Source organism: Gossypium raimondii, chromosome 12 (assembly GCF_025698545.1).
Source record: "Gossypium raimondii isolate GPD5lz chromosome 12, ASM2569854v1, whole genome shotgun sequence".
NCBI lineage: Eukaryota > Viridiplantae > Streptophyta > Magnoliopsida > Malvales > Malvaceae > Gossypium > Gossypium raimondii.
In genome coordinates this window covers 48,830,269-48,843,311 of record NC_068576.1, presented here as the reverse complement: position 1 = coordinate 48,843,311, position 13,043 = coordinate 48,830,269, and the positions used below count along the sequence as shown (strand labels likewise).

Genomic DNA, 13,043 nt, shown 5'->3' with positions numbered 1-13,043 from the left:
CCTGGGTTTCGGCTTATGTTAACTCCCGGTCACAGCATCTTTGCCACGTCATCGATTTCCTCTTTAGAGTGCCATCCGATCGATCATGAATCGGACTGGATAAGGCCCAGTTCGTAATCTAATATTTTGGTCGCCTGACCCGTTGGGCCTCTAAACTTTTTTATCTTCTTAATACTAAAAACTTGGTGAAAATAGCCTCGCACTCCTTGTATTATCAATAAGGGAGCAAACAAGTCCCTCTATGAAAAAAGAGAGCAATCAAGTCCCTTTACTTTTAAATTGGAAGAAATTTAATAAAATTGATAATGGTGTTAAAAAAACCATCCAAACTAATGACGTGTTATGTGACTTTTTTATCAATAACGATGTGTCATTAACGATGTTGACATGGACCTAATAAAAATTAATGTTTTAATATGAGGTGGAATTTAAATTAAAATACAAGTTAAAATAATTTTTCTACTTTTATTGCTCCTTAAGTTTAAAAATAATCAACTTAAATAAAATTAATAAAAAAATGAAAAGTTGAAAACACAACCCTTAAAATTGAAACCAATAAAATAATTAATGGTCTGTTTGATTACAAGAAAATGTTTTCCGTAAAATGATTTCGGAAAATGTTTTACTTTTCTGTAAATGATTTACTAGAAAATATTTTCTGCTGTTTGATGATTTCTGAAAATATTTTCCGAAAAAGTTGTTTTACATATATTAATATATATTAATAAATTTTTATATTTTAAATTGTTTTTACATATATTGCAATGATTTATTTATAATAATACTCAATTATTAAGCTATAATATTAATCGTTATAAATTGAAAAAAACTAATATCAAATAAATTATTTGTAATTGTGTTAAAAAATAATTATTGAATAATTAAAAAAAAGTTACTGGAAAATCGATAAACAGAAGTAGTTTTCTACCGGAAATGAAGGAAGGAATGAAGGAGGCGATAAAGAGAAGAGCATGGAAAATGTCTTACGGAAATTGAAAGGGTAAGACATTTTCCCTTGTTTTGGAGTTCATTTTCCAAATGGAAAATGTTTTCCGCCAATCAAACGCTGGAAAAGTTGGAAATGATTTTCCGGAAAATCAATTCCGTCAATCAAACAGACCCTAAGTATTGAAAAAGAATCGCATGTGCTTGAAACAAAAAGAAAACCAGAAAAGTTTTCCAAACATAATCATTCAATAGGATAACATCGAAATAATATTCCAAAAACACAATTTCATGGGGAAAAATATCTCAAAAAGGATTAGGGTTTGAAACGAGTATTAAAACAGATTAAAGAAAATCAAATGAAGTTACTAGTTCTTTGCATTTGATTTCTATAATTCAATCTCCTTTTTTTTCCCAAACTAGTGAATTATGCGATTCTTTATTGGAATCGTAATTCTTTTAATTCTTTTAATTACATTTTGATTAATTATTTTCTAAAGTTACGAGTATTATAAAAAAAATTTTACACTCTTTTTTTCGAATTTTATGTTATATTAAAAATTATAATTTATTACTTTTTTTCTTTAACACCGTTAATTATTTTACCAATTTGCTTCTATTTTAGAAATATAAGGACTTAATTGCTTCATGTTTTAGTAGGACTTGTTTGCTTTCTTATTGATAATATAAGGACTAGAAGGGCACTTTCACCCTGAAAAATTATATTTTGCTTTATATTTTAATTAAAATAGTACATTTGAGAAGGTCTTTTTAATATATGTGTATGTTAGAATTGTGTAACCCAAATTCTAAGAGATTGGTTGTGAGTCAAGTTAAACAAAATATATATTCTTTCTAGAAGATTTAGTATTTATGAGTATAATATATTTAGCATTTATTAGCATAATACATTTGACTTTGATTAGAATTAGGTTTTTCAACTTATAAATAGATGTAGTGAAACTCTTCTTGTAATCATTCGAATTTGACATATTGAATTTTCTTCTTATTTTTTTCCGAAAGGGTTTTCATGTAAAAATATGTTTGTTCTTTATTTTTATTTCACTTTTCTTTGCGATATATTGTCATTACCGACGTTTTATTTTCACAATGTATATATTCTAAGATGAAATTGGATTGGATATATGAAATTTTAGTAATTCAAGTTTGAATAAGTTGGATTAACCATTCAAATATGATTTAAATAAAATTATTTTATCGATATAAAAAATAAAATTATTTGACAAATATTTTTATCCTTTAAATATTAAAAAATAGTCAAAAATGTTGTTGCTTAATCATGACTTTATCAGTAACGTGCAGATTTTGAGAACTTGTATTTCTCACAAATTTAGATTTTAATTATTGTAATTTTATTTTTATGAATTTTGTTTCTCTATTTTTAAAATTTTAAAATTCAGGTTTAATTATTCTTTGTTACTAAAATTGTTGGTATAGTATTTTGAAAAAAGTACTCACTTGGTAGTTATGTAACTAAGAAATTCATGTATAGTTTTGAGATTTATCTCAAATCGTTATCATCCTATTTCCTCTTAAAACTATTTAAAAGCTTTCTACTCTAAAAACAAAGGTAAACTACACCATTAGTCACTAAATTATGAATAAGTTTTCGTTTTAGTCACTTAACTAAAAAAGTTACAATTTAGTCATTAAACTATTCGAATGTTTTCATTTAAGTGATTGAACAATTTAAAAGTTTTTATTTAAGTCATTGGGCTATTAAGTTTTTTCAGTAACCTCCAAGCGACGATTCGATGATTGGTACGGTGGAACAATACCTAATATCAATGAGTAAAATAATATACCTTAAATCCAAGTTGATCAAACGGTCAGCATCGAAAATTAGAGAAAAAAAGTTGTTTGAATTTTAGTTATTAGATTTGTGACGTCCGAAGCTATTTCATGAAAAAAACTGCACTATAAAAGAGAAGGGAAAATAGTTTTTAATTGGTGTAGTTAATGCGAACAAAAAAAAAGCAATAAAGCATTGGTTTTAATAGCTAGTGACTTGAATAAAAACTTCTGAATAGTTCAATGACCAAATTATAATTGTTTTTACTTAAATGACCAAAACAAAAACTTATATAGTTTAGTAACTAGTGGTATAATTTACCCCTACAAAAAACCTTTTAGAAGTTGTTTTATATAGGTTAAAATATGTCATAAGTCTCTATACTATTCACAATTTCAGAATTTAGTCATTGTACTTTTATTTCTAGAATTTAGTTACTCTACTTTTCAGATTTCAAAATTCAAGTTTAACGATTAACTTATTAAAATTACTTTGTTTAATTGAGTTCATTACAATATCACTTTTTAGTTACATGGCTACCAAATAAGGGTTCTTTTTTTTAATTTTCAAAATGCTATATCAGCAAATTTAACAAAAAATAACAATGTTAATAATTAGACCTGAATTTTAAAATTTAAAAAATAAAGAGACTAAATTATAAAAGTTAAGTGTTCCTACCTTAATCAGGATTTCATCCTCTCGATATGGAGCAATTATGGGAGCCCCTTACAGAACGCGACTCCTTCGGAAAAAAAAAACACAACGCAAAGAAGATGAAAGATGTACAAAATCTTTTATGTAGATCGGACGGCCAAAAGTCTAGACATCCTCCAGCGTGGGCGCCACTACCAATTGATTCTCCACGTGTCCGAATCTCCTTGCAGGAACACCAAATTCCATCTCTACCCGCACTTACCCATCTACTTCCCATTCTCCCAAACCAAACATGCCTCGTCCCTTTCTGGTTTCCTCCTTCCTACAACCTCCTTTCTTTCAGCTTCGACTCCAAACCTCACCTTCGGTTCCGAACCTCAATTTTGACCCTCCGGTAGTTGAAAATTTTACACTATATTGATCACTTTATCACTCTCTCTCGAAAAAAAAAAACCAAAATAGTTCTCTCCATTTAAAAGTTTCATTCGGATTCAAACCCTAAAAAATTTTGATGTTCTTCAAGGATCGATTATTCGAACTCCATTTTAAAGGCTTGTTCGCTTAACTGTAAGTTCACTTGTCATGTTGCTCTCCCTAGGACCCCTAATACGTTTTTAACACTGAGAGGCTGAATATATGCTAGGGCAATTACTTATATTGCCTTTTTATTTTTGGATAGCAATTACATGTTTCTTTTTCGTTCTTTTGTGGCCTTGGTTAGAAATGTGAGTTTTTGGACATGGTTTTTGAGTTTTAGGGCCTGTTTGGTTGCCAAGAAAATGGAGGATGCGGGGCATTTTTTACCGAGGAATTACAAATTTTAATTTCAGGAGAAGTTGTAGCAGTTCTTTTTTTTTTGCTCTTTAAAAGGTTATAAGCTTTCTCATGTAAATCTTTTCTGTTTTTTTCTTTAATTTGGTTCCCTACATTTCTAATTAGCAGTGGATTTGTGTTTGTACTTCTCTTGTAGTATTTGGTTTGGCTGCTTCTTAAGCTTATCTTTTAGCATTTGGAGTCCATTGAGCTTTACATGGTAGCTTTTGATGCTTGTTTTTCTTAATGGAGGTAGCCTTTTCTTTTTCTGTTGATGGCTGCTATCCATTATTCCATATTTCTATTTTTTGGTCTACCAGACTGCCAGCTTCTTATATATACTTTTAATTTAATGATTAAGGAATCTAACTTTAATTTAGCTTCACAAATTTGAAGATTGTACCGTTTCATATTGAGTATCGAGGATGCAACCTAAATTGATAAGGAATCAAGGAAAAATGGTGCCATTAACAAAAAAAATAAAAATAAATGTTAGGTTGTGATACAGCATCTTCTCTTTTATGAAAAGTTCATATTTAACTTGTATGTCAGTAGACTTACTGTCAGCATGCTATGCACTCCTGTATAGGGGAATAGATTTTGAGAATGATCCATGGAGTAGATATTGAAAAGATGTTTGGGATCTTGAGAATGATCCATGGAATAGATTTTGAAAAATTGCTTCAAGAAAGAAGCCTTCTTAAACCACACTACTGTGATGCACCATTCAGGGTGTATGGTATGATGCAAGAATGTTGGGGGTTTTTAAGTTTCTATGGGGACAATCCTCTTAAACAACATTAGTTTGGTGCACTATTGATTATATTGAAGTTTCATACAAGAGAATAATTTATTGCATATCTTTGTAGCATCTCATGGTTATTTTATTTCTACGGAAAGGAAAGAGATATGCACCTGGAGTTTCTCTTTTATAAGGAAATGAAAAATATGTAAATAAACTATTCCTTTTTTTCTCCAATTTAAAAGTAATTCTAACATTACTCTTTTTATCCATGCCGAACTAATATAATATTTAATATAACAATGACTTTGATCCATGCCGCCTTTAAAATGCCAAGCATAAATGCGTTGCTCGAGAACCGATTAGTTATAAATTAAGTCCCGATGCTTTTCATATTGTCAACAAAAAATGGTTGTGTATGGTGTTGAAGGTGTTCATAGTCATTTTTAATAATCCAAGATTAAAACATACCTACATTTATTAATGCTTAGTTTATATGATCTTAGTAGAAGTGCCAAGATTTGTTCCATCTAATATTTGCCGTCTGCAATTTGATATGTTTGTTGGATGCTCCCTTTTTGGGGGATATTTTTATACTTGTTGGTGCACCGTCCGTTCAAAATGAAGAAAAAGGTGGAATAATTTTCACCATGGGGTTGCTGGTTTAACTTTTGATTCCATGAAGAGATGATATGTTGGGTTTATGCATGCAGGATATGGTTGAGTTTCAAAACGTGGCAACTGGGGTGAATTTTAAATGTGTGGAAGAGGTTTGTTTCTATATTACACTTGGATTTAAAGAAGGATTCATATTTTTGTGTGCCCTGTAATGGAACTGTGAAAAGTTAAACTTAGTTCTTGCTTCTGTAGGTAGTAATTTTGTTCTCACAAAATTTTAGCTGCTGAGTATTTTCGGCTTGTATTATCTATGCCTGGCAACGAAGTTGGTGACAGTATCCATAATTTCCTTGGCCAAGAGAGCTTGTCCCTGGGCCAGCATCACTCACAGCTCATTGACAGTACCTGGCCTGGCTTAAGTAACAATCTGTGGGTCGAAAGCCAGAGACAAGTTGGACCCCTTGTTTCTAGTGTGAAGAATTTGAGTGTACATCAGTTAGGTAAGGCGTCTTGTTTGTTTAGTTTCTACTAATGTTACAACAATTTAGTAATACAACTTTACTTGTCTAAAACACAGTTTGGCTGGCATAATTATATTTTCTTTTGGGATTAGCTGAGTTTGACAGGGGGCATACTGGTCAGACTTCAAGCCTGCAGCATGGGCTGAACTTCACACAATCTGGTATGAGGTCTGAAATTGCCAGAAATCACTCGCAAAATCAATCATCAATTGCAACTGGCTATATGCAAGTGCATCAGGGTTTCCAGGCAAGGCAGAATAATACAAACTTTTTGGGAGTGGATACAGCATCTAGATGCTTGCCAGTTCTTGATTCACTTATAGAAAGTGGCCCTGATCTTCATGAGAAAAATTCATTGAGGTTGGAATCTACTGCATCTCCCGTTAATTACGACTTTCTTGGTGGGCAACCGCACGTAAATGGACAGCATCCTGGCATGATCCAGCCTTTACCGAGGCAGCAATCAGGGATGACTGGCACACAACTGCTACAGCAACATTCTATTCTTAAGCAAATGCAGGAATTTCAGAGGCAACAATTTCCAAATCCTCAGCAGCTACAAGAAGCAAGGCAGTTGAGCTCTATGAATCAGGTTTCATCTTTTGTAAAACAAGGATCAGGCAGCCTTTCTCCAGCTACAATCAATGGTGTTCCTGTCCATGATGCTTCAAATTATTCTTTACAACCTGAGCTTATGACATCAAATGCAAATTGGCTGCAGCATGATGCCTTTTCAGCTCTGCAGGGATCATCTGGTGGATTTATGTTTTCCCCTGTGCAAAGCCAGGTGCGTTTGATGGGTTTGGATCCTCAGCAGGATAATCAATCATTTAATGGGGTCTTTAACGGCAGTGCAAGAGGAAATCAATATCAATATTTGTCTGTCCAAATGGATAAGCCTTTATTACAGCAGGTGCCAGCTAGCAGTAATTCCTTTCCAGGTAATCAGCATGCTATGTTTTCAGACGAAGTTGGGTTGCAAGATGGAACTTTGCTTTCTAGACAGGTTGATCTGGGTAAAAATTTATTTGGTGCTGCAGCTGTTCAAGATTTAAATAGTGTATTTCATTCAGAAAACTTGCAGCAAATGACTATCCAGCCAAAAAGTGCATTGATGGAATCTCATGGGAGGCAAGAAGAACATCTTGGTCCATCAGAAACATCCCTGGAAAAGTCAGCAATTCAGGCTGTGCACTCTCAGAATGTCGCTTCACTAGATCCAACTGAAGAAAAGATTTTGTTTGGTTCAGATGACAGTGTGTGGGATATCTTTGGAAAGAGCACCAACACGAGCGCAGTGTTGGATGGTACAGATTCTTTTGGGGCATTTCCTTCTCTGCAAAGTGGAAGTTGGAGTGCTCTTATGCAGTCTGCTGTAGCAGAAACATCCAGCAATGATATAGGGGTACAGGAAGAGTGGAGTGGTTTAGCTTTGCAGACTAGCGAACCTCCTAGCGGAAACATGCCATCATTAATTTCCAATGATGGCAGCCAACAGCAATTGCCTGGAGTTGATAACAACTTGCAGAATGCCTCAACAGTGAACTTTAAACCTTTTTCCATGTCTATGGATGCCAATATCAATCGTGATTTTGGTAGTACTCTTGGGGTTCAGCAATCAGGCGTCCAGACTGCAAATGAACAGACTGGGAGAATGCATAATGATTCTTGTCAGAGGTTTGTTCAACAGTTAACAGAAGAAAGAAGCAAATGGTTAGATCGCAGTCCTCTTGAAAAGCCTGTAGCTGAAAGTGCCTCACTCTTTGGAAATGTTGCACACTCTCCTGATGTGCAAGCAAGTGCAAAGAGCATTTCAGGCCATCAAGGCATGGCCTTATTTAATCCTCATGGTCAGCCTCACAATAAGCCAAATGATTGGAACTTCATTGAGTCTGCATCACGTAGTGGTGGGGCTGTATCAAATAGTCAGGATATTGAAAGCTCATCTCAACCTTCTCAGAGTAGTGATCACAAGGGTGGCTTGTATGAGGAGAGAGGCCTTGGTTCTGATCTTGATCATCCTCTTTCTGATGTTAATATTGGACCAGGGAATGTGGATTCTGGCTTGGGAAGCCCACAAGTGAATGAAGGTTCTGGTCTGGGTAATGTTGCTGCAGTAACAGATTCAAGAACAAGAAGGGTCACCAAGGAAAGCAGTCAGCAACTTCCAAATGGGCATAATCTTAATCTCTGGAAAAATATTGATTCTAAAGTAAACTCTGGACCAAGCAGGACACCGGCAAATTATCAGCAAAATCTTGATAAGAGCCCTCTATCTTTTGATTCATCACGAAATAATTGCTTGGAGAAAGGATTGTCTGAAGCAAATATGTTGGAGAACTCTAATGTCAAAGAAACTTCAAATGACAGTTTTCACTCGAACTTATCCCAACATACCTCCACTGGTGGCATTATAGGCAATGGCTGGTTGGATGCAAATGATCCACTGGCAGGAGAACAGAAGTCATCTGTTCATGTTAGTTGTAAACCTTCTGGAGCCTACAAATTTCAGTATCATCCTATGGGGGATCTGGATGCGGAGGTTGAACCTTCTTATGGAACTAACAATCTCACACATATGCAAGCAATAGCCCAACATGTTTCTCAAGGATTCAAAGGTCATGACCAAGGATATTTTGTGCAGTCAAATTATACTGTACATGCTGCTGGCAAATCTACAGAAACTGAGAAGGTTATTTTATTTTTGCTGTATATGTGAATAGCGTGAAATCCCCTAGTCTTTCTCTCTGTCCTGCCCTGCAGAAATTTACTTTATCTTTAGAATAATAAGTCTGTAGAAGACTAAACATTCTCTTCCTCTGTTAGGGTTGTATTCCTGGCATTCAAGTAGAAGAGATGCCTTCAACTCCTGGTTCTGCACCTGACAGATCTTTTAATTTCATCCCAAACAAGACAGCTTCAATTAGGTAGTTGAATAATTGTTGTTCTCAATTTATAGCTTGACTTGAATTTTTTGGTTTTCTCAATTTTAATTGTTGATGTAACTTATCTGCAAGAAACGTTCATTTCAGTTTTTAAAACAATTATATTAACAACTTACTCATAATATTGATATTTGAAATATGATTTTTTATTTGGTAATGCTGGCTCTTCTGTTTTCCTTATTTTTAATGTTGTGTTGATTTCCTTAATTTACCTTTTGTTGTTCTTTGAATATTCTAAAATTTGGCAGTCAAAATATGCTGGAGCTTCTTCAAAAGGTTGATCAACCTAGGGAACCTGGTACTGCAACGCACTTAAGCTCTTCTGAACGCAATCAATCATCTGAAATGCCAGATGCAGAAACTTCTGATGGGTCAGTAGGCCAGTTTCAGCACAATAGGCCCTCTGCTTCTCAAGGTTTTGGGTTACAGCTAGGTCCCCCATCTCAAAGGTTCACCATTCCAGACTGGTCAATTTCATCTCAAAGTTCTCCACAAAGAGTTAATTCTCTAAATTCAGTTCACATCTCTTCTGAGGCAAGAATTAAGGGTCATACCTTAGTTGGTCCAACAGCTTCTGTTCAGTCACCTCATGGAGAATCCAATGGAGATAGCAGGAATAATATTGCACGAGTCTCTGGTCATACCAACTACAAAGCCTCAGAACATAATATTGTGGGCAATGTTTCTGCAGGTTTTACGTCTGATTATCCTTATTTAGGATGTCATCTTCAATGCCAGCATGTTGTTGATGTGGGTAATCAGGTAATACCAAATAAATTTGTTAATGCAGATTTTAGTGGGTTGACATGTCAGTCAAAGCGGATTGATGACTCTTATGAGAGAGCTCAAATTAGTCAATTGGGAAGGATATCAGCACCTCGCATGCCAAAAAGTGCTACGGATGACCTTTCTTCTTCAGAGACTTCCTGGCCAAGTTATGGCACCCAAAACAATGCAAGGGTTACAGACCAGCAGTTTCCAGTGTTGGAGGCTATGCCAGCTTCCCAACCTTCAGGAGGTGCTTTTACCAAAATGCCTAATGTATGGACCAGTGTTTCAGCTGCTCAACATCTATTAGGAGCTCAGTCTTCTTGGGCCTCACAGAATTTGTTGAAGCACCAGCAACAGTCAAATGGTAACTCAGAAACAACTCTTCCTGGGGAAAAGAAGCTAGATGATCAAATTGCCTGGGTAGGAGGGAATGGTGCAACTGAGTTCCCTGCAGGATCTGCTAAACCACAGAACTCTGGTAGAGAAGAGCAACCAGCAAAAGGCCAGCAGTTATTGCCAGAGGCTGATGCCAGCCAAAATCCTGCAAGTATGCAGAGAGACATTGAAGCTTTTGGCCGTTCTTTAAGACCAAATAATACTGTACATCAGAACTATTTGTTGTTGCATCAGGTGCAGGCCATGAAAAATATAGAGATTGATCCAAGTAATAGGAGTGTCAAAAGATTTAAAGGTCCAACTCCGGATTCTGCTTTGGATGCTCAACAGAAATCTCAAGGTGCAGATCTGTTACCTTATGGATCCAATAATATGATGAGAGATGCGTTAATGAGTTCTTCTATAGTTCCTTCTGGAGATTCTAAGATGCTAAACATGTCGTCGGGCGCTGGAGAATACACTGAGAGACAGTCATCTGCTAATGATACACTGGCATTTGTTCAGAATGATTCTCTGAATTTCAACAATGCTAATAATTCAGCTGGTTCTGATTGGAGAGAACACCCTCAGATCAGACCCCAGATGGCTCCATCCTGGTTTGATGAGTACGGGGCATTTAAAAAGGGGCAAATGTTGCCTATTTATGATGCTCAGAAAATTGCCACAATGAAGGCTGCAGACAAAGGATTTATCGTTGGTAGGCCTTCTGATAATTTGCATGCTCTTGATTCTAGTGAGCAGGTTAATGCTGCTGATGCTAGTCAGCTGGATGGTACCCGGCAAAACTCAAACCTCATGCCAATAGCAATTGGACATATCTCCCGTCAGTTGCTTCCTCCCGGTATTCCAAATCAGAACTTGATTGTTATGAGAGCAAAAAAGCGTAAAAGTATGACATTTGAGCTTGTTTCATGGCATAGAGAAGTGACACAAGGTCGTTCAAGACCTCAGGACATCAGGTATTTGGAATAATTTTCCAATTTGCTGCAATTTTAACAGCACATGTAATATATGTGTCTCTATATGTGTGTTTATACTATATCAATAACCAAAAACACAAATATTTCCCAGTAGCAATTTGCTGAAATACAGAAATTAGTTGCTTTCTTCTCTCACTTTCTTTATGCTTTTTCTCTTCATTGGAATTATGTTGAGGTTTTCTTTTGATCGCAGTGCGGCTGAAGCGGGATGGGCACATGCAGCAAATCGATTGATTGAGGTGTGTTTGGTGTCAAACTACCATACTTGATCTTAGTTTATTCCTTATTTGAACTACGAAAGTTCTCATTTAAGGACATTGATCTTGATATCACAGGCTGAAAACGAACCTGAAATGATTGAAGATTGGCCGCCTGTGCTTAGATCAAAAAGAAGGCTTATCTTGACAACACAGCTTATGCAGCAACTACATTGTGCTCCTTCAAGAGCAGTTCTTTCTGCAGATGCTATCAAAAACTATGAGACCGTGGTCTATTTTGTTGCCAGATTAGGCTTAGGAGAAGCATGCAGCTCAGCATATATATGTGAAAGTGATACAGCTGTTCCTTCTGAGAGTGGTAGCACGTAAGAACATGTTAATTATGTTTGAAACCCGTGAATCCTGTTTTTTACTGTCAACTGGGGATTGTTTTTCTACTATCATACTGATGGGTTTTTTTTTTTTTTCTTCTGCTTTTAGCCTCCCTGAAAAGCTTAAGAAGAGAAAGCAGTCCATCTTAAAGGCTGCAGAACAGTTTGTCATCACTGCAAAGAAGCTGGAAAATGATTTACAGAGGTAACCCAGGTCAAGTTTTTACCAGTATGTTTTATGCATAATATCTCGTCTTCAAATTTTTTGATATACTTGCAAGTTATGTATAAGTTGGAAGCTAGGTTTTGCTCTATGTCACTATTTTTAATTACATTATATATATATATATTTAAAATCCTTTGTTTGCCCCATGCTGCTCCCGCTATTGGTTTAACCCTAAGCAGCTGTTGTCATGCTGGTTGTCTTCTAATGTTCCTCATTTTGTTATGTAGTCTGGACAAGAGATCCTCAATCTTGGACTTAAGATTGGAATGCCAGGATCTAGAGAAGATCTCACTCATCAATCGTTTTGCCAAGTTCTATGGGCGGGGACAAGCTGACAGGGCTGAGACCTCATCGACCTCTGAAGCAATTGCTAGCCCTCCCAAATTTTTCATCCAGAGATATGTTTCTGCAGTACCGATGCCTAGGAATGTTCCTGATAAGGTACAATGTCTTCCACTTTGATGATTAGCTAATTGGTTTTTTCCGGTTCAAGAGTTGACTGGATACTGGCTGACTTATAGGTGAAATCTTCTGAAGATTTCTTAGCTGTAAATACTATATAATTGTTGTAAATATAGATTGGCAGCTGTAGATTATTTTTCCTTATCTATGTTCTTTATAGTCTACAAATAGGATATATATGATACTAATAGACTTTGTGTGGCAATACAAGTCAAAAACCTTTTTGCATTCCCTCTTTATTTTGGCCCAATTGTCATCAAATCCCTCATGCTTTTGGTGGTCCATTTTCTTATAATTGAACCACACAAATGGAGATGTAGAAGAATGTGCATCTCTTCGTACATTTCTGTGTTGGCCATTGATGTCATATAGACCTAGCAATTCATGTTCATGTTTTGTTTGTATATTTTTCCATGATATAATCGTTTGAAGCCATTTCATATTTATATAAATTTTGATACATTAATAATTCTTATTATACATTTTGACATTTTTGTATTTGTGCTGTGTTTGTGTTCATGTTTTGTGTTTTAGTTATATATTTTTTCATGCCGTGTTCATTATTACC

At 35.3% G+C, this 13,043-nt stretch overlaps 1 protein-coding gene across 5 annotated transcripts; it reads left to right on the top strand.

Annotated features, from left to right (window-relative positions):
* Positions 1–3,722: 3,722 nt before the first annotated feature.
* LOC105764703 (uncharacterized) lies at positions 3,723–12,703 on the top strand. 5 transcript variants are annotated; one of them, XM_052624682.1, is made up of 12 exons: positions 3,723–3,979; positions 4,170–4,282; positions 4,383–4,477; positions 5,681–5,737; positions 5,838–6,085; positions 6,199–8,798; positions 8,933–9,033; positions 9,300–11,177; positions 11,392–11,437; positions 11,534–11,781; positions 11,897–11,992; positions 12,241–12,703. In XM_052624682.1, the coding sequence occupies exons 5-12, from the start codon at positions 5,896–5,898 to the stop codon at positions 12,473–12,475; spliced, it is 5,394 nt and encodes a 1,797-aa protein (XP_052480642.1). In that variant the 5' UTR covers positions 3,723–3,979; positions 4,170–4,282; positions 4,383–4,477; positions 5,681–5,737; positions 5,838–5,895; the 3' UTR covers positions 12,476–12,703. The 5 variants fall into 5 exon arrangements, with proteins under 5 accessions (XP_052480642.1, XP_052480641.1, XP_052480643.1 ...); XM_052624681.1 differs by lacking the exon at positions 4,383–4,477; XM_052624683.1 differs by lacking the exon at positions 4,383–4,477 and having other exon boundaries at positions 4,164–4,282.
* The last annotated feature ends 340 nt before the right edge of the window (positions 12,704–13,043 follow it).